This window comes from Capra hircus, chromosome 15, assembly GCF_001704415.2.
Source record: "Capra hircus breed San Clemente chromosome 15, ASM170441v1, whole genome shotgun sequence".
Taxonomy (NCBI): domain Eukaryota; kingdom Metazoa; phylum Chordata; class Mammalia; order Artiodactyla; family Bovidae; genus Capra; species Capra hircus.
In genome coordinates, this window is record NC_030822.1 from 64470879 (window position 1) to 64493699 (window position 22821).

The 22821-nt window shown below is 38.0% G+C and overlaps 1 protein-coding gene across 4 annotated transcripts in view; it reads right to left on the bottom strand.

Moving 5' to 3' along the window:
- The window catches only part of ATM (ATM serine/threonine kinase), a 155913-nt gene that overhangs the window by 131286 nt on the left and 1806 nt on the right, over positions 1-22821 (bottom strand). For all 4 annotated transcript variants that reach the window (XM_018059835.1, XM_018059834.1, XM_018059836.1 and 1 more), the window contains exons 3-6: positions 12963-13058; positions 12768-12880; positions 10107-10252; positions 6140-6304 (exon numbers count right to left, since the gene is read on the bottom strand). In XM_018059835.1, the coding sequence (XP_017915324.1) occupies positions 6140-6304; positions 10107-10252; positions 12768-12880; positions 12963-13034 (496 nt within the window). In that variant the 5' untranslated portion in view covers positions 13035-13058. The remainder of the gene's footprint in view (positions 1-6139; positions 6305-10106; positions 10253-12767; positions 12881-12962; positions 13059-22821) is intronic.

A 22821-nucleotide genomic window follows, 5' to 3' on the forward strand; every position in this document is an offset into this window, starting at 1 on the left:
AGGAAACTAGATCCCATATGCTGCAACTAAAAAGATCCCACATGCCTCAACTAAAAGATCCTACATGCTGCAATGAAGACAGAAGATCCCATGTGCCACAATTAAGACCTGGTGCAGTCAGATAAATGTAAAAAAAAAATTAGAATACCAGTTTTATGGATACTGACAGAAGACATGAGATTCCTAATCAGAGAAAAAGGACAATTTCTCACAGCAATGCTGGGTATCCAGAGTAGCCAGAATGAGTAGAGTAGCCGACGAGTAGCCAGAATATCTTTTTTTTTTTAATTTATTTTTGGCTGTGCTGCATCTTCACTGACGCAAGCAGCAGACACTCTCTAGTTCCAGTGAGCGGGCTTCCCACTGAAGTAGCTTCTCTTGATGCAAAGCACAGGCTCTAGGGCATGTGGGTTTCAGGAGTTGCAGCTCCCAGGCTCTAGAGCACCCACTCCCACAGTTGTGGTGCATGCGTTTAACCGCACTGTGGCATGTGGGATCCTCCCAGCTCAGGGATCGAACCCATGTCTCCTGCATTGGCAGGTTGATTCTTTACCACTGAGCCACCAGGGAAGTCCAAGAGTCAACTTGTTTCTATAATTTTTCTTTATTGTTTTCTGTGTTCATTGATTTCTGTTATTCTGCTTGAAGTCTTTGGATTTTTCTTTTTCAAGTTCTTGAGATGGAATCTAAGGTATATATTGATATACTTGGAATCTAAGGTATATATTGATGTATTTATATATATATACTTGATATATTTCTTCTTTTCTAATGTAGTCATTTAATTCTATAAATTGCTTTCTCAACATTGTCAGCATTCGTGAGATATGACTAAAGCAGTGTTTAGAGAAAAATTTATTATATTAAATGCATGTACTGGGAAAGAAGCTCTCAAATTAATGATCTACGTTTAAGAAACTAGAGAAGAAATGAAACCCAAAACAAACAGAAGGAACTAAAAATGATAAGACCAGAATCAGTAATGAAAGAGGCAATATCACAACAGAGCCTAAGCATATTAGAAGGATAATAAGACAATATTTAAGAACTTTACACTCATACTTTCAACAACTCATATGAAATGAACAAATTCTTAAAGAAACAAATAATCATATATCACTGAAATACATAACCTAAATATATTGCATCTATATTGCATAACCTAAATCTTGCATCTATTAAAGAAACTGAGTTCATAGTTAAAAACCTTACAACAACCATGACCTTCAAATTCAATATATAAAATGGATAATACATCATGCCCTAGTAGGGTATATAGCAGGAACATAAGGTTGAGTCAACCTATGAAAAACTAATCAACATAACTCACCATTATCAATAAACTAAGACAAAAAGCTCTATGATTATCTCAATATATGCAGGAAAAAATTTAACCTAATTCAATAACCACTCACGATTAAAAACTATGAGCAACCAAAATAGAAGGAAATGTCCTCAGCCTGTATCAATAGCTAACATGATAATGAGCAAACACTGAATTGTTCTACCTACAACCAGGAACAGGACAAGAAAGGATGTCTGTTCTCACCACTCCTAATCAAAATCATATTGGAGGAAAAACTATTAAAACACTTAGAAGAAAATAGAGGGGGAAAGTTTCATGACATTAGATTTGGCAGTGATTTCTTGGAAATGACCCCCAAAGCACAGGCAATGAAAGAAAAAATAAACTGTATTCATCAAATCAAAACCTTTCATGCATTAGAGGACAGTATCATCAGAATTAAAGGCAATCCATAAAAGTCAGTATAGTCTAAGCTATGGTTTTTCCAGTGGTCATGTACAGATGTGAGAGGTGGACCATAAAGAAGGCTGAGTGCTGAAAAATTAATGCTTTCGAATTGTGATGATGGAAGCCTCTTGAGCATCCCTTCTTCAGCAAGGAAGATCAAACCAGTCAATCCTAAAGGAAATCAAACCTGAATATTCATTGAAAAGACTGATGCTAAAGCTCCAATAGTCTGGCCACCTGATGTGAAGAACTGACTCATCGGAAAAGACCCTGATGTTGGGAAAGACTGAAGGCAGGAGGAGAAGGGGATGACAGAGGATGAGACGGTTGGATGGCATCACTGACTCAACAGACATGAGTTTGAACAAACTTCACTCCAGGAGTGAAGGCCAGAGAAGCCTGGTATGCTGCAGTCCTTAGGGTTGCAAAGAGTCAGACGTGACTTAGCAACTAAACAACAACAAGGAATTGTTAGGGGAAGCACACTGACTGAACCCACCCGCCCTGGCCAGACACCATAGCAATCATTTGCATGAGCTGTTTTATGAAGGAGGTCCTGGTAAGGAACACAGAGCTATTAAGCCACCCCCAACTGGAAGAGTCCGTTGGAGAAGGGGACGACTGAGGATGAGATGGTTGGATGGCATCACCGACTCGATGGACCTGAGTTTGACCAAGCTCCAAGAGCTGGTGATGGACAGGGAAGCCTGGTGTACTGCAGTTCATGGGGTCGCAAAGAGTTGGACATGACTGAGCGACTGAACTGAACTGGAAGAGTTCAGGAAAGGTCAAAAGGTGACACCACGTGTCTAACCACCTCCCAGAATCCTTCTTGCTGACATCCATCTTGGATGAGCAATGCTTGTGCCACCAGGAAGGACTCTGAGTCAGAATGACTGGCCAAAGACAACCCAGAAACTAACCCCATCATCATAAGCCCCGAGACTGCGAGCCACGTGGCAGAGCAGTTCTCCAGGGTTCCCTTACCCTACTGCTCTCTGCCTGGGCACCTCTTCCCAATAAAATATCTTGCTTTTTCAGTACAGGTGTCTCCTTGGACAATTCATTTCCAAGTGTTAAGACAAGAGCCCACTTTCGGGCCCTGGAAGGGGTCCCCCTTCCTGCAACAGAATGGGAGAAAATATTTCCAAATCATGTATCTGATAAGGGATTAATATTCAATGTATATAAAGAACTCCTACAATCCAACAACAACCAACCTTATAAAAACTGGGCAAAATATCTGAACAGACTTTCGTAGAGAGATGATATACAAATGGCCAAATAAGCATATGAAAAGTTTGACATCACTAGTCATTAAAGAAATGTAAACCAAGATTACAATGAGATACCACTTCCCATTAGGATGGCTATTATCAAAAAAATAAGAAAGAAAATGAAGTGCTGGTGAGGGTGTGGAGAAATTGGAACACTTGTCCATTGCTGGTGAATATATAACATGGTGTAGCCCTTGTGGAAAACAGTATGGTGAGTAGTTAAAAAATTAAACATAGAATCACCACATGATGTAGCAATTTCACTTCTGAATATATAGCCAAAAGAATTGAAAGGAAAGACTCAAAGAGCCATTTGTACACCCAAGTTTATAATAGTATTATTCACAGTAGCCTAACATACAACCAACCAAAGTGTCCAATGACAGATGAATGGGTAAAGAAAATGTAGTATATATAAACAATGGAATATCATTAAGACTTTAAAAGGAAGAAAACTGATGAATGCTACAACATGTGAACATTATGCTAAGTGAAATAAGGCATTCAGAAAAGGACAAATATTGTAGAATTTCATTTATAGGAGGTAGCTGCTGCTGCTGCTAAGTCGCTTCAGTCGTGTCCGACTCTGCGTGACCTCAGAGACGGCAGCCCACCAGGCTCCCCCATCCCTGAGATTCTCCAGGCAAGAGTACTGGAGTGGGTTGCCATTTCCTTCTCCATAGGAGGTAGCTAGAGTAGTCAAATTCACAGAGACAGAAAATAGAATAGTTGCTGGAGGAGGAAGAGCTGGAGGAGGAAGTAGGGCAGGTTCTTATTTAGTGGATACAGTTTCAGTTTAGGAAGAAGAAAAAAGTTCTAGAAATGAGTGGTGATGGTTGCACAACAATGAATATTCTTAATACCACTGAATTGTATACATTAAAATGGTTAAAACAGTAAATTTTATGTTATGCATATCTTATCATTAAAAAATACTTATACTAAGGTCCTAGCCAATATAAGGTGAAAAAAGAAATCAGGCCACATGGCTCAGTAAAACTCTCTATTACTTGCAGATGACAGGACTGTCTAAACAGAAAATTCCCCAGAATGAGCAAAAGGGGTGTTAGACCTAATAAGAGAATGATTTTAGCAAGGTTCCAGATCGGTATGTTTATTTCTGAACAATATGGAAAAGAAAATGTTTTTAAAAGACAGTAAAATTTACCAACTACAACAATATAAATCTAACAAAACTATACAAATTCTGCATATGCTGATAAAAATCAAAAACGACCCAATAAATGGAGAGATATATCATGCTCATGGACTGGAAGAGTCTATGTTGTTAAGATGTCTATCTCTCCTAAACTGTTCAACAGGGTCAAAACAATCCAAATAAAACTGCTGCAGGATTTTGTAGAAATTAACATGCTGATTCCAAAATATATATATAAATGTTGGTTTAATCTTAGGCCATCTTCTCATCTCATATTAAACCCTCTACCTAGACAATTTCATCCATAACAATGTCAATAGCCACCTCTACCAAATATATTTTGAATGTAAACACCTCTTGAGCAGACGCTTTAACCTCTGAGCTACCAGGGAAGCCCAGAATTTCATTAGAGAAGTAAATTTCAGAGAAGGTAACTAACTTGAAAAATTCACCAAAAAGACTGATTATTACAAGTGGAGGTAGTTTCCTTAAAAATACAGAGAATTTCAGAGAATGTGCCAGATGATGGAATCATTATACAGAGACTAGAGGAATGACTGCCTATTTTTAAGAGAGACCCATCGTTACAAGTAATAATCTTGTACAAAATCCTAACTATTTAGGCTGAACTATTTTGGTGACAGATGTGTTGGAGTATCCTAGACATCACTGGCCTATTTGCCAAAGTCTGCTTCTAGGCTTTCTGAGGCCCTGTTTGAGATACAACTTACTTTGTGCTCAGAAAAACAGCAAAGGCCCCAGATAGCTAAGAAATTAACCAACAGCTGAGAAGACCTTTATTCATGTAGGAACAGTAGAATACAACACAGGGCACCAATTAGGTCATGGTTTTACAGTCCACAAACATCTTATCTTGAAATGATAAACTGACAGTAAAAAAAATACAGATACACGTCTATTAAGTTATCACAACTTATCTTGAATACTTCTCAATGAAAAATACTGAGTTTCTAAATTTTCAGAGGCAGCTATATTAGAAAACTTTGACATCTGGCTTAAAGTCACCTCGTTAAAGCCAAATACCATTTCCACCCACTAAGCCAACCCAGAGACAGATATACTCTACCTCTGAAATAAATAAACTCAAAAATTTCAGTCTCTGACCAAATTTCCTTTGTGGTCACTTAGTACTTCTCACCTAGAAACTGTAAACAATTCCTCGCTGGCATCCATCCTACTCTACTTACCTTCTACGTCACTGAGTCCTATATATTCTATTATAGTATTTTTTGATAAAGAATCCACCTGCAGTGCAGGAGACCTGGGTTCAATTCCTCAGTTGGGAAGATCCCCTGGAGGAGGGCATGACAACCCACTCCAGTGTTCTTGCCTGGAGAATCCCCATGGACAGAGGAGCCTGGCGGGCTACAGTCCATGGGTCGCAAAGAGTCGGACACAACTGAGTGACTAAGCACAGCACAGCACCTTACCAGTGACCTGCTAACTGCCTAATCCAATTGATACTTCTGTGTCTTACTACCTCTACAACACTTGAAATGCCACACCTCTTCCAACTTGAAACTCTCTTGCTTTCCCTTTTATGATACCTCTCTCTCTTGGTTTTCTTCTTTCTACTCTGTGAATCATTGTTGAGTTTAGGGGTTACTGATCTGTGAACTCACTTTCTTCTAACTTTGGGTTTACTTTGTTTTTTTCTGTCATTGGACTGCCAAGTCTTTGAGGAGAGATATGGCATCTTTCAATTTTGCAATTTAAGTTCTGATAGCAGGCACCAAATACATTATTAGTGATAATAATTTAGGAAGTAAATAATACATAAAAACTGTTAAAATCTATAACCATTTAATTTTACCAAGGTACTGTTAAACTGTGAGGTCATTTGGGAGATATATATAGTTTCTCAATGATCTTCTGGCAAAATTTCATTTCACAAGGAAAAAATCACAAACAACAAACTTCAGAACATACCGAGCCACTGTTGCTGAGATATTTCACACCAGTATTTCCTCACTGAAAGAATGTCCTTCAGCAATATATTGCTACAATCAGCTCCATAAATAGCACCACTGGATGAATCTTTCACTGTATATATGATATAATTCAACAGTTCTTGACATTTCAGCCTGGGTGCTCCTATTTAAAAATAAACAAGCAAAAACATTAATCTCAAGAAAAATATGTTAAGGACACTTGGAACAGCAACTGTATGAACCTCTTTCTCATAAAAGAGTGATTAGAAAATTACAGCCCTTGGGGCAAAATTCAGCCAATCATCTGTTTCTGAAAACAAAGTTTTGGGAGGTGGGAGGGGCGTTCAGGATGGGAAATACGGGTACACCCGTGGTGGATTCATGTTGATGTATGGCAAAACCAATACAATATTGTAAAGTAATTAGCCTCCAATTAAAATAAATAAATTTATATTTTAAAAAATCCAAAAAAAACACACCTTTTATTAGACCACAGACATATCTATTAACTTACATATTGTTTGTGATTACTTTCAAGCTAAAACGGCAAAGTTGAGTAGTTGAGACAGAGACTATATAGCCTTCAAAAGTCAAAAACATTTATATCTGGTCCCTTTACCAATCTGCTAGTCTGCCAAATCTGAAGGATTATATAACTAAAATAATCATTCACTCTATCCTTAATAATTCACAATTTCTGAATTAGACCTAAAATGATTCAGTTTCTTGATGTTTTTAATAAAAATCTGAATTTATTAGAATAAGATATTAAGGAGACTATTATTTACTTTGAAAAGAAAAATTACTTTCAAGTCCTATAATAGCATTTATTGCATACAAATATATAAGGTTATAATTAGTTTTGTTTATTAGAGGTCCTGAAAGTTTTATATATACATATGTATATATATACATAAATACATTTTATATATATACATATATATAAAATGGATATATTCTTAAAGGTAACAAAGTACATTTAAAAATTACTTAGTTACTTTCGTTACAGTAAATCATGCTGGTGTCACAGTTGAAATTTTTCATATTTCACTATTAACAACCTTAAAATTGCATACATATTTTTTATTGCAAGCTATGAGCAAGTCATTATGTACATCTGAATATATACTAGTTTAGGGTTTTTTATGATAAGACTAGTTGTATTCAGTATATATGTATGGTAAATAAAAATACACTGATCAACTAAAAACATCACTGCTCCTTGGCCTTTTGTCTAAAATATTATTTCTACTAATGACTTGTATTATAATTTTAGAAATCTGGCTAATGATGAAATGCACGATCACAATATCCTCTGCTGTAACACCCTGTGCATTTGTCTCTTATAGTCTTTGTAATATTTTCTTAACTATAACTTCTGTCATAGTTGAACAATATTTGCTTACTGGTTCCTTTCCAGATACCTCTTTTTTTCTCATCTGTTTCTTTCATCAAACCTTAGATGTTAAGCAACTCTGGCAAAATTTAAATTCCCATCAACCCTCAAACTGTTTGAAAAAAAAAAATTAGGAAGTGAGATAACATGATAGTAGCAACCTGGTCTCGCTCTGAAATTAACAATGTTTAAGCTACAAAGTAAAACTCAAAAGAAAAAAGAGCCTTAAATAAAAATACACTTTAAAATGTGATCTCCATTGTCAATTTTGCAATAGAAGGGTTTTTTTCACTTTAAAGCAAAATTCTAAGCTGCATACTTTTCTGATGGGCTACGAATGAGCTACAAGTATCTTTCATTCAATCATAAACTCTGTAAGACCATATTAAGATCTATTAAGAGCCCAGCAGTAGTAGCCAAGAACACAAATTTTAATAGATGCAGAGCAAAAGCAGGTGCAAAAACATTTCAGTGTGGTTTTCTTTTGTCTATGAATGGAGTTTCTTCTCAGGACTTGGAGCTATCCACATGAAATGGCAACTCAGAAGAGATAGAAAACTAAATTTTTGCTAAAGCCATTATCTTTAGACTCAACTTTCATCCTATCATTCTGAAATATCATTTACTAACAATTCTATATCCTTCTACTTAATGTTTACCCATATTCAGCTTTTCTGATTCTTAAACTAAACTTAGCATCACAAAGCCACTTTCTGAAGAGTAAACAGTTTGAGTCCAAGTTCCTAAACAAATATTTCTGCTTCTAGCTTTTCAGCACTGTATGACAACCATTTCCTTACAGAAAGCAATTTCTGCATTCTGGTTCAAAATATTAGCTTTTCAAAACATCAACCGTGTAAGTATAAAATGGGAGCCATGCAGCTCATCAGGAGCTAAAAAGAACTTATTTATTTATTTATTTATTTATTTATAATAAGCACGGTACTGATTGAGTATGGGTTCTGACTGCCAAGAAAGCTAATTGATCTTAGAATGAATTAGTTAAGAGTATAGAATAAAAGATATTCAAGCCCTGTTCTACTCCATACCAATCAGAATATGCCTATAAGACTGAGTCCCACACGTTTTAAGAGAGAGAATAAAACTGAAGAATATTTAGAAAAGTGACACAAAAGTAGGCCATATGAGCTAAAGGAAGTAGGTCTGTTTAGTTTATAGAAGACGACTCAGGAAATATCATGTCTAACTTCAAATATCTCAAAGGCCGTCATATTAAAAAGATTAGTATTTTTCTGTATTATCTCAGAAAATAGAAGCAGTAACAAACAGACAAATTTTCCCTACTATGAGAACTACTCAAAGATAGAAAAGAAAGTCTCAAAAGGTATGTTTAATCATTGAGAATATTTCAGTGCCAGGGACATATAGATGGGATTCAAGAAAAATGGGTAGCAAAATTTTTTTTCCAAGCTATAACGAGTAGATTCCTGCCATGCAAAGTCCATAATTGAGGTCCTGTTACAGTAGCCTCTGGGAATTCTTTTCTTTCTAAACTGCACCTGATACAGAAAAAAAGGAGGATGTATTCTGTCTGCCAGCAAAAGCGGAGGCAATGGAGATTGCATTCTAGAACCAGCGGCTGCCGGCAGCCTAGATACCTGCATGTGACGAAGGGATGGGGATCCAGGGGGAGCTGAGAGGTCTATTAAGTGTTCAGATTTGAAAGGCATCAAACCATCCCTCCAGCTACAAAAGCACCTTTGAAAACCATGACATTATCTTCTAGAGTAAAAAAAAAAAATTGTTTAGTCACTCAGTCACGTCCAGCTCTTCATGACCCCATGGACTGCAGATGGCCAGGCTCTTCTGTCCATGGGATTTCCCAAGCAAGAATACTGGAGTGGGTTGCCATTTCCTTCTCCAGAAATAATATCTTTTAATTCTTCCAACCCTGAGATTCTATCATTCTATGCTTGTATAACAGACTTCCCTTGTGATTCAGCTGGTAAAGAATCTACCTGGAATGAGGGAGTCCTGGGTTCAATCCCTGGGTTGGGAAGATCTCCTAGAGAAGGGAAAGGCAATCAACTCCAGGATTCTGGCCTGCAGAATATTGTATAGTCCATGGGGTTGCAAAGAGTTAGACATGACTGAGCAACTTTCACTTTTTCACTATGCTTGTATGCTGCTGCTGCTGCTAAGTAGCTTCAATCGTGTCTGACTCTATGCGACCCCACAGATGGCAGCCCACTAGGCTGCTCTGTCCCTGGGATTCTCCAGGCAAGAATACTGGAGTGGGTTGCCATTTCCTTCTCCAATGCATGAAAGTGAAAAGTGAAAGTGAAGTCGCTCAGTCGTGCCTGACTCTTAGCGACCCCATGGACTGAAGCCTACCAGGCTCCTCCGTCCATGGGATTTTCCAGGCAAGAGTACTGGAGTGGGTTGCCATTGCCTTCTCCTGTTTGTATAAATTCCTCCAAATATTTGAAGCTATAATATTAAAAATCATTATATGTACTAGAAATCAGTTACTACTCAACATTTATCTCACCATATTGAAACCAAACTCATGAAACAATAACCCATTAAGCCAAGTAACAGCACTTACTTTTATTTGCACATTTGATGAAGCCCTTGACCAAGCTACTGATTTCTTGCATCTTTTTCTGCCTAGTGGCTTGTGTTGAGGCTGATACATTTTGTCTTGCTGTTCTCAGACATTCTGTTTCTTTCTGAATATATTTCTGTAAAAACCTTCAAAAAAATTAAATGGAATTCCAAAAACTTGTTAAATACTAACATTATTTTTAATAGTTTCAAAATGTCCTTCATGCCATCATAAAGAGCTTTTAAACCACACTTCTTCAAATAATGTACACTAACCCAAACAATTACATTTCCAAGGCCAAGCCCTCAATACCAATTTAAAGTCTGGTCTACAAAGTTCTTAATCTGTTTACTTCCATGATTTTCTACTGCTTTCCTGCTTGCTTTCTCATTTATCATTAAAAGCTTGCAATAAAAATAAATAAATAAAAGCTTGCAATACAATTAAGAGCTCTCAATTCTTTCTCACCTCTTTCTGCTATTTAGTACATGACCTCTGTGTGTGTGTGTGTGTGTGTGTGTGTGTGTGTGTGTGTGTATTACATGACCTACTATTAGTGAAATTAAAACGGAGGAAGTCTTATACAAGCTTCAGAAGCAGCAGAGCAGGCCTGTCACTTGCTTCTGATCTGCCTGGACACTGCCTGGATTGCATACCTGCCTGCAAGCACAGCAAGTCAGGCGGCACTTGAGATAAGAAAGGAATGGGTCTTGGAATCTCGTAAGCCCCTGAGGACCTGGCCAGTCCCCCAGGGTCTAAAAAGTTTTATGACTCACAAGGTGAAAACACATTGTAAAAATTAAATCAGAGTTTCGTTTGTGCATGCAAACTGAAGATGATAACAGTCTGTGGCCTGGGATTATAAGCAGGAACCCCTAAAATAGCAATTTGAAGTCTCACCCTTGGGGTGGACATACAGCCCAGGACCTTTTCCCAATTGGGACTCTAGATTGCTGTTAACAAGGGACTTCCCAGCACTGTTTAAGTCTGAATGTTGGTTGGCCCAATCTGGTGATGTATGTGCTGTTACTCTTCTCTATTGTTTCTATTTCTGTTCTTTTAATAACTGCAAGGAGATCCAACCAGTCCATCCTAAAGGAAATCAGTCCTGGGTGTTCACTGGAAGGACTAATGTTGAAGCTGAAACTCCAATATTTTGGCCACCTGATGCAAAGAGCTGACTCATTTGAAAAGATCCTGATGATGGGAAAGATTGAAGGCAGGAGGAGAAGGGGATGACAGAGGATGAGATGGTTAGATGGCATCACTGACTCAATGGACATGAGTTTGGGTAAACTCTGGAAATTGGTGATAGACAGGGAGGCCTGGCGTGCTGTGGTTCTTGGGGTTGCAAAGAGTCAGGACACGACTGAGCGACTGAACTGAATTGAAATTAAGTTAAATAATCATCTATTAAAAGTTGAACTTATTTATTTGTAACAAGTGATTTCTTTTGTTAACAAATCCTTTGAACCTAAAACAAAAGTAAAACTATCAGCAAAATAGGGACCTCCTTCCTAAAGAGTTGGTAAGTTTTCTAGCCTTAATTTAAATGAAGTCTGCTCATAAGATATTCAAGATTAGCTGGAAGTGTTAGGTACACAGATGGCCTACATGATCAGCTTATGAAAAATATTCATATTTAGATAATAACTGTATTTGTAGTAGGCTTTTCTGGGGACTCAGTGGAAAAGAATCTGCCTGCAAATGCAGGAGATGTGGATTCAAAACCGGGGTCAGGAAGATTCCCCTGCAGAGGAAATGGCAACCCACTCCAGTATTCTTGCCTGGGAAAGCCCACGGACAGAGGAGCCTGGTGGGCTGGAGTCCATGGGGTCACTAAAGAGACCGGAATAAGTGACTAAAACAACAAAAATTATTTGTGTCATCTGAAATAAAGTAAGGAACCACAGGAAAAGAAGTATGTATTTTTCATGTTATCCATGATGAAATCCTCAATGGTCTGTCTAGTGCCAAATAAGAACTAAAAAATAAAATAGATTATCTATTCTAAACACTCAAGAACTAATATATACTCATATTTCCCTAGACTGAAAATGTTCTTTCAAGTTTATCAGTATTCTACATTACTTTAAAATACTTTATCTTTCCTAAGTCTTACCACCTATTTCTAGTTATGAATGGATTTCATAATTGAAAATTATGCCTTTATATAAAAGCATCAATTCTGTCTGTCACTCCAGTCAAGTAATGAATTGTCTTTCCAAAGCATAAATTTTGTTTGTTAACTGCATTTATATGGAATTTTTCTAAAATTCTTTTTTACTTTTTATTATATTTATATATGGCAGTTACTTAGAACAATATTTAAAGATATCAAAGTTATAAGGACTTAATATAACTTAACTTTATTCTCTAATTTGAAATAAAGTCTTATGAAGTGATATGAAAGAAATTCTCTCTCAAGTGAGATATATCAAAGACATTTTATTGAACAAATAACTCAAAAATCTTAATTTTTTTATATGAACATCCTTTAAAAATTATGTTTTAGATAAATACTGAGCATCAATTTCCTATGCAAGGCACAATGATATACAAGGAGCAAAGATAAATTGACCTATATACACACAAAAATATCACAACAGAAATAAAAATGAAAGAGAAAGAAAAAGATGAAAAAAAAATAGAATCGAATACCTAAAAACAGCATCCCAATTCAAATATTTCCCTTGTTTGGAATCTGAATGCTGATCTAAATGTCGAACAGTTTCAGGATCCTTAATCAGGCGCTTAAATTTCTCAATCTCTCTCTGAAAATGAAAAAGAACAAAATAATGAGTTACCAATCACACATTCATTTCAAAGAAAGATTAAATTTAAGTAATTTACTACCTTTCGCTCTGTAGCTCTATCGAGTTCTAGTTGACGGCAGCAAATAAGCAGATCATTAAGTGCTAGACTCATGATTCAGAATTTCAGAAAATGTATCTGTAAAAAAATACATATATATGTAAAATTATTTCAGATTGTGGTATTATACAGTTAGATTTAACTGTATAACTAGAGGCATATTACAAAGCATAATGATTTTTCTTAATATTTCCATATTTAAATGATTTTCTTAGAATATATCAAAACAAAGCCTTAACATGCAAATGTACTGAAAATAAGAAATGCATAATTTACTTTATTGTTCTGAGACCTCTCCTAAGAAACATGACATTTATATTAAAATATAAAAGATGAATTAAAAAGACTGTCAGGTAAAGAATAACGAAAAGAGCACTTGAGGATTTAACACTAACTGAACTATTCAAAAACACCCTTTCTTATAGATAATGACTTGCCATTTTGCTGAACCAAAAGCTTAAATTCTGTTTTCGAATTGATATGTTAAGAGGTTCTCAGAGCTAGTAAGCCCTGCCAAGCACTTACATCTCAACTGGATTTATAGTTCTCATTTAATACATAAAAATAGAGGAAAATGATACTATTGTTAAACAAGGAAATGAAGGAAATTACACACTATAGTGACAACCTTGTAAATGTCAAAGGTCTATATAGCTTACTATGTATGCCTTAATACCATTGCAGTAGACCTCCTTTCAGATTTTTTGATATACTCAAACCTTTCTTTGATAACGTAAAAAATAATCCTTCAAGAAAAGGATTGTTTTAGTATTTCTGAGCCTTTTTACAAAGAAGCTTCATTATTGTTACTAAAAATATTTATAAACAAAAAAAAATGTCCCTATGTCTATTATATCTACACTACATATACATCTCAAGAGGAAAAAAGGAGGGTTGAGTCCTTTCCCCATCTTTTCACGTAAGTTCTACTCAATCTTTCAAGATCAAGCATGTTTTTCTCCCCCTGCAATACCTCACAGAATCTTAAAATTGGGAGGAACAGAAAGACCATGTCCAATCTTCCTATAAAGGAAGAAATTTCTCCAACAAAATTACTACCGTCTCTTTTGACACTCAGAACTACCTCTATTGGCAGATAGCTCTAGTTGTCTTCTCCATTTATATTCAACAGTTGTTTTGATTCCTTTACCCCTATTACAACCTCCTTTCAGTTCAGTTCAGTTCAGTCTCAGTCATGTCCAACACTCTGTGACCCCATAAACTGTAGCACACCAGGCCTCCCTGATCATCACCAACTCCCGGAGCTTGCTCAAACTCATGTCCATCGAATCGGTGATGCCATCCAACCATATCATCCTCTTTTACAACCTCCTTTACTGTGCTGTATAATATAGGCCATTGATTACTTGATGGTCATTTTCATTTGACTGTATGTTTCTTGAAGACAAGAACTGTTTTCATTTTTCCATTATAGTTTTATCAAGAACTCTCCCTTCTTGCTCAATCTTAGTTTAAGCCCTCTTGAGTCAATAATGAAAATAAAATTGGGATTCTAACCAATGAAATGGTTTTGCCAGTGATCATGTATGGATGTGAGAGTTGGACTGTGACGAATGCTGAGCACCGAAGAATTGCTGCTTTTGAACTGTGGTGTTGGAGAAGACTCTTGAGAGTCCCTTGGACTGCAAGGAGAGCCAACCAGTCCATCCTAAAGGAGACCAGTCCTGGGTTTTCACTGGAAGGACTGATGCTGAGGCTGAAACTCCAATACTTTGGCCACCTCATGTGAAGCATTGACTCACTGGAAAAGACCCTGATGCTGTGAGGGGTTGGGGGCAGGAGGAGAAGGGGATGACAGAGGATGAGAAGGCTGGATGGCATCACCAGCTCAATGTACATGAGCTTGGGTGAACTCCAGGAGTTGGTGATGGACAGGGAGGCCTGGCGTGCTACGATTCATGGGGTTGCAAAGAGTTGGACACGACTGAGCAACTGAACTGAACCAATGAAAACACCTTAACAACATCCAAAGAACCATAAAGGCAGGCACCTATATTCCTAATATGTTACTTGTAATGTGAAAAAAATGCATGCTTACTGAACATGTGACACTTTCAAGAAATGGTAGCTCTAAAGTTTTTTTTTTTAAGCTGTGTTGACTTTGCTTTTCTCCCTATCCATCTCTCAGAGATTGATTATTTTCAAGAAAACAAAACAGTTCAGTATTACCTATATAAATACGAAATGTTCCTTCACTGATACAAGCAACAATATTTACTTGGCAACTACTGTGTTCAGGGCACTACGCTAGGGGTAGAAACTTAAAGAACAAATCCTACCTTCATGGAGTCATAACTAGTTGGGGAGAGTAACAATAAACTAGTACACTGATAAGTCAATGCATAATTCCAAATTGTGACATATGTCTCAAAAGAAGCAAATACTATTTATGGCCACCTGATGAGAAGATCTAGCTCACTGAAAAGACCCTGATGGTGGGAAAGATTGAGGGCAAGAGGAGAAGGGGACAAGGATAAGATAATTGGATGGCATCACAGACTCAACAGACATGAGTTTGAGCAAATGTAGAGATAGTGAAGGACAGGGAGGCCTGGCGTGCTGCAGTTCATGGGGTCGCAAAGAATCAGACATGACTTAATGACTGAAAACAACAAAAAATAAATAAAATTTACTTTTTATAAACTACCAAAGAAAATGTATCAGAGGAGCTTAAAATAAAGCCAAGATCTGAACGAACTGGTGCCAATCACAGAAAGAGTGAAGAGAACCCAACATCTTAGAGATGGAGACTAGCTTAGCCAAAGGTTCCTAAGATGGAAAAGGCAAAGAATGTTGGAGGAACTTAAGATGACTAGAGGAACTAGAGTAGTTAGCTAGAGTAAGAGTGTCACTAGATAGAGTTTAATTCAATTAATACATTAATCCACAACAATTTAGGTTCCACTCCCAACATGTAACTGCTATGATAGATATTTCTTAAGTAATAGCTTCTGAATTGGCAAATCCATTGTCCTTTTCTGATCTCAACCAAGTTGATCCCTTTGCATAATTTGACAATGATGTTTATATCTGATCTTCCTGCCCTTGGCATGCCATTTTCATCTTAATGGTAAAAGTGTGGGCTCTGTGGTCAGACTGTACTAGTTCATATCCTGGTCCTGACACTTAAAAGCTGCATAACCTTGTTGTTCTTGTTGTTGTTCAGTTGCTCAGTTGTGTCCAACTCTTTGCAACCCCAAGGACTGCAGCACATGCTTCCCTGTCCTTCACCATCTCCCAGAGCTTGCTCAAACTCATGTCCACTGAGTTGGGGATGCCATCCAACCATCTTGTGCTCTGTCATCCCCTTCTCCTTCTGCCTTCAATCTTTCCCAGCATCAGGGTCTTTTCTAGTGAATCAGCTCTTCATAACCTTGTTGTTCTTGTTGTTGTTCAGTTGCTCAGTTGTGTCCAACTCTTTGCAACCCCAAGGACTGCAGCACAACATGCTTCCCTGTCCTTCACCATCTCCCAGAGCTTGCTCAAACTCATGTCCACTGAGTTGGGGATGCCATCCAACCATCTTGTGCTCTGTCATCCCCTTCTCCTTCTGCCTTCAATCTTTCCCAGCATCAGGGTCTTTTCTAATGAATCAGCTCTTCACATCAGGTGGCCAAACTATTGGAGCTTCAGCTTCAGCATCAGTCCTTCCAATGAATATTCAGGGTTGATTTCCTTTAGGATAGACTGGTTGGATCTCCTTGCAGTCCAAGGGACTCTCAAGAGTCTTCTCCAACACCACAGTTCAAAAATATCAATTTTTCAGTGCTCAGCCTTCTTTATAGTCCGACTCTCACATCCATATATGACTACTGGAAAAACCATAGCTTCGACTATACAGACCTTTGTCAGCCAAGTAATGTCTCTTTTTAATACACTGTCTACGTTGGTCATAGCTTTTCTTCCAAGGAGCAAGCATCTTTTAATTTCATGGCTGTAGGCACCATCTGTAGTGATTCTGGAGCCCAAGAAAATAAAGTCTGTCACTATTTCCATTGTTTCCCCATCTATTTGCCTTTAAATGCACTTTCCCTTCTATCTGGAAGGTTCCTAGAACCCTGCAGGGCAATTTAACACTGCAAGGTCTTACCACAAATGGAACTGATTCTCCCAGGTTCAGTTTCTACGGAACCTCATCCACTCCTGTACCATCACAATACTCTTCTATCACATTTTCACTCTGAATGGTAATAGTCTTTTTACTTATCTATACCTGGTAAAAACAGCACCCAACACTCTTGAGTGCTTAAGGTGGAGCCCTAAACTGAGGTCATAGGTGTGGAGCCCTGTACCGAGGTCACAGGATAGAAATTTCTGCAACTGATGAAGCCCCATAGCAACTGTTGCCATGAGCCTCTGTATGTAAACTGGCCAGCACCCTGACCCCATTCCTGTAAAATACCCATTCTATAGCATCCTAACCAATCACCTAATGCCACCATCCCAGTAGGAATTTTCTGTCTTGAGGCTATAAAAATTGGCTAGAAGCCTGCAAAAGTGTTCGGCTCTCCCTTGAGCCAGCCCACTGTTCTAATGGCCTCTACCACTCTAATGTTACTCTCCTCTCATTCTTCCTCATGTCTGGAAATTCTTTTCCAACCTGTGCACAGGCCACGACATTTTTGGTTGCCTGTGTGGGGACTTGGGGTCTCTTCCCCTACCTCCTGGCCTCTCGTTTCTCACAGGGATCTCTGCCAACAGGCAAGTGGCTATGGAAGCAACTGAGGTCGTCTGGCCAGGGTTACCCCCTGGTGTATTCCAAAGGCCCCATTGCTCACTGCACCCCAGTAGCTGTCACACAGATGGGTGAAGGTCTCTCCTTTTGACACCTTTCTGAGGATTAGGCCAACCAATATTGTGTGGACACAGGCCAGGCACTTAAAAGCCACTATGGCACCTGCCACATGAAGACACCTGTGTGAGGATAAGGGAGTCATAGAATGAATCACACCACAAGGGCATCTACACCCTAGCAAGACAACTTCCATGCTTCATGTCAGGCACATAGTGGTTGAATCAAAACAGAGCCCATCGTCCCCTGGCCACCGCCTCCCCAGTAGGATTGTAAGGTGGATTCCTCAGCCTATCTTCCCTGTCACTTTCACTTCTTCTCTTTTTAGTCCGGATTGATTTACAGGAGCCTAGGTGTTGCCTCTGAGTCATTCCAAGAGTGCCCTCCACATTTCAGGGAAATGCCAAATGGTGAGTCACCCGGTCACTCCTGAGAATATCTTTCTCTTTCTGGGTCACACAGTACCTTAGCTGAACAGTTCTCAGGGGTCACCTCTCACTGCCAGATGCACTTGTTGGGACGGTCAGCCATTTTGTGCCATCAGTTGCACGGAGAGATCACTGGAACAAAAAGGACGCCTGTCGGCTGGTGACTCTCAGTACCCTCATTATATGGCAGGCAGACTAACAGTGGGTTCTGATATGTCCTGGGAGCCTCTGTCTCAGACTCACCCCTTGGCTACATTATCTGGAACTGGAAAAATTTGACCCTGCAAAAGGCCTGGACCCAGTACAAACTGGGGGACCAAAAAAAAAAATGTCCTCTGAATGACATACTAGATTGTAGCACGATCCTTCAACTTGATCTCTTTTGCCAAAATTAGGGAAAGGACTCAGAGTTTCCTTATGTTCAGTCCTTCATGGCCCTTAGAATCTGGATTTGAGGGACTCATGCTGCATGTGTCTTTCTGTTGCCTCCCTATCCCATCCCCCTCTGCCTCCTTCTTCATCAGATTTCCTAGACAACCCCTACTCAACCTTTCCTATCCCCATTTGATATCTATTGTTGGAGACTAGGAAAGGATTCTGAGGTTCCCTTTGGTCCAGGTCTTTCTCCTATATCCAAAAGGCTGAGGGATCAAAAACTCTCCTGAACATTCTAGAGAATTCCCTTCTAACTATTCGTCTCTCAGGGTAGGGGGGGACCAAGCTTCCTTCCCTACCCTTGCAAATTCCCTTACTCCTTCAGATTCTTCTGATCAAACAAGACCCCACTTCTCCCAGACAGGCAATCCAAGATTTTTATCAGTTGATCTGTCCCTGACATGAGAGTCAATTTGAGCACTATTTGGTCTATATTTTAGTTATAAAACTATCACGACAGAAAGGAAAGATGACTTTTTCACACAGGATGGCCGTATATTGATTAGACTCTGGAGAAAACTGCTTAAAATGAAATTTTTTTCTTAGAAACTTGCAAAAACAGTTCTTTTTGCATATGCAATTAAAAACAACTAGCTTGTTAAAAAGGCCTGCCTAGGGAAAACTTGATGTTAACCCTTGCCAGGCCCTTGAAATACACAGCCCATTTTGCCTGAGACCTCAGCCTTGGTCAAATTAGAACTTTAAGTCAAGAAAAAAAAAGCATCAAAGAGACATTTTAAATCTCAACTGGAAAACTATGAGTTCTCTATCTGTCCATCTGGACTTATGTACTTCTCAGCGTGTATCTTTTTTGATAATACTGAAGTTAAGATATAAATGAGCTCTAACTTAATTGGCCTAAAGAAAAGCAATTGCTTACAAATCAAACAATTCTAAATACAAAAGAAACTTAACTGAATGAATCTGAGGTTCATGTGAACTGGGAAATATTCAATATTAAGTATCCAGTATTAATGTTTGTTTGCTAATCTAACATAGACATGTCAAGTCATTAACATGAAGCATAATATTTTCATTGTGCCTAGGTTTAACATGTTAAATATTGTCATATTTTATATCTGTTATATGTTTGTCAACGAGGAAAATATCTTGAGAGACGAAACTTCTAAAAAATAATATGCAAATGATATGAGCTTTTAGATAAACTCTATTAGGAATAAATATACTTTAAAAATGTCTGTCTAAAATAGTCTTTCCAGATTTTGTTAACCTGAATGTCTATAGTTGTGCTAAACTAAGTGATAGAAGTTTATTGAATACCTAGGTCATTTCTAAATAAGATTCTGAAATATTCATCACTGAACACTAACGTCCTTTTACAGAGAAACTAAAAGAGATTTGGGACTATTCATAAATATGTTTGGTGCTACTCTGAGATGTTTTCTATACGAAAGCTAAGGTTTTTTTTTTAGAAATTATCACTGATATTTATGCTTACCTATCTACAGAATGCTAATATAAAGGTCAGTTCTTGGTTGCTTAAGAAAAGTAGGCTGTATGTTTTTAATAAAGAAGGTATGAGGAATGAAACTGCATTTTATGAAGGGAAAAGGAAGTAAGTCTGACTTACAGGTGGTTGCTTCAGGATGCGAGAACAAAGTAACGGGTACAGAAAGTGATAAGAAGTTTTGTAGAAAGTGGACCCTGAGAAAAGTTTTGTCCATGATTTGAACTAAGTTTGAAATAAATTTAAGTAAATTTGCTTTTAAATGAATTTAAATGCTGGTGCAAAACTTAAATTTGGCCTTTCTCTCTGTTAAGAGGACATACTTTCTTCAGATGTTGAACTGCTTCTAATAATAGATTTAAGTTTCTTTACCTCTTAATTGATCTGTTCTATATTTGCCTTAGAAATCCTTTCTGCTACTTTGGCTAAGTGAATAACTACTGTTTCACAGTGACCAATATGAGCCTATCTGACAGTTATAAACCCTCTTATTATTTATTGACAAAATTTCCCAAATGATTTGACTTTTAGCTAACTTTGGGATGCTTCAGAAGGACCCTGAGACATTCCAAAAAGAGATATTAAATTACTTGGGTTCATCTGACATGTTAAATTATATGGAGAGTACTGTTGGAGGAATGATGAATCGTCTCAGGTTATATTGTATGGTTGATATCCTAAAAATTATGTGGAATACATGAAAATCTGATATGTCCTGGTAAAATGTCAGTTATAATTCTAGTTACCTACCATGTTAGAGTGTTACATGTCACAGCAATGACCAGGTTTCTTTGTCAATGGCAATTTAATCAGATTCTAAACATGTCTTCTGTAGTTTCACTCTGATGTCTTTGCAAGAATACTGCTACTTCAAGATTTATGGAAAAGACTTTTCTAAGGTTAACCAAATAAACATATTTTATTATTAACAGTAAGCTGGTACCAGACTGTAATTTGGTCTTCTCTCTCTGTTAAGAGAAAAAGTTTTCTTAGAATACAGCTTTTGATCACAGATTGTGAATTTCTTTGCCTTTAAGTGATTTATATTTGTTTCTAAAATCTTTTGTTACTTTGTTACATAAGCATTATTTCACCATGATCTATAAAAATGATGGTAGATGTAGACAAAGCTCATTCTGCTTCTACAGAAATTAACCCCTGTCAATTTAAAACATGGCAATAGTCCACTCAGAGAATGGTCCACTCAAATCCACCCTTTGAGTGTACCACTCCACTCAGAGTCTACACAAAGAGTCAGACACAACTGAGCAACTGAATTGAACTGAGTCTACTCTTAAATTGGGGAATTAAAAATGGGTGAATAGCTGTTAATCAGAGTCAGGGCTAAGGTAAATCCAAGATGGCCACTTGGATTTTCCCAGCTCCCTGACAAACCTCATTTTTATTTGATGAATTAAAGCCTTCTCTGGCTACAGGGTTAATGTCCTCACAATGGAGAGGAAAAAAAAAAAAAAAATATATATATATATATATATATATATATATATGCTTCACTGAATATTAAGTTCTAGCTTTGTTAACTAAGGTCTATTTACTAAGACTCACTTCTGAGATAGCTGTTATATCACTCCTGCTGCTGCTAAGTTGCTTCAGTCGTGTCCGACTCTGTGCGACCCCATAAACAGCAGCCCACCAGGCTCCCCTGTCCCTGGGATTCTCCAGGCAATAATACTGGAGTGGGTTTCCATTTCCTTCTCCAATGCATGAAAGTGAGAAGTGAAAGTGAAGTCGTTCAGTCCGTTACATTGCTAAAAGGCTTAATTAGATTGACACCAAGCTATAGTCTGCCTAGTCAAGGCTATGGTTTTCCCAGTTGTCATGTACGGATGTGGGAGTTGGACTGTAAAGAAAGCTGAGCACTTAAGAATTGATGCTTTTGAACTGTGGTGTTGGAGAAGACTCTTGAGAGCCCCTTGGACTGCAAGGAGATCCAACCAGTCCATCCTAAAGCAGATCAGTCCTGGGTGTTCATTGGAGGGACTGATGTTGAAGCTGAAACTCCAATACTTTGGCCACCTGATGTGGAGAGCTGACTCCTTTGAAAAGACCCTGATGCTGGGAAAGATTGAAGGCAGGAAGAGAAGAGGACAACAGAGGATCAGATGGTTGGATGGCATCACCAACACAATGGACATGGGTTTGGGTGGACTCCGGGAGTTGGTGATGGACAGGGGGGCCTGGTGTGCTGCAGTCCATGGGGTCGCAAAGAGTCGGATACGACTGAGCAACTGAACTGAACTGAACTGAAGCTATAGCCATTTAACAACTAAGTCAGATGACCTGGGCACATACCATGCTATACCTAATGGAAGTTCTTGACTTAAATTCTTACTTATGATCTTACTAACAACTGCTAGCTATGGTATATTCTATGTCACCTGTTTCAGAAACTTGTTTCTTGTGTTACCAAATGAATGACTAAGCCTATGATAAAATGCTGATATGCAGTTCCATATGAGATCAACTATTTTAATAATATAACTCTAGACATGGGAAGAAGTAACAGAAGGGAATATTTTCCTGGACCAAGAGGCCAGTAAAACATGGATGGTCCAGAGACTTTTGCTACTCACAAGGCCTGGTCTAGTAACAGTACACTGAGTGACCTATCAATGGAATCTTCACTAGACTTGGGAATGAGCCTTCCCCGCATTGTGGGACACAGTGGCCATGAAA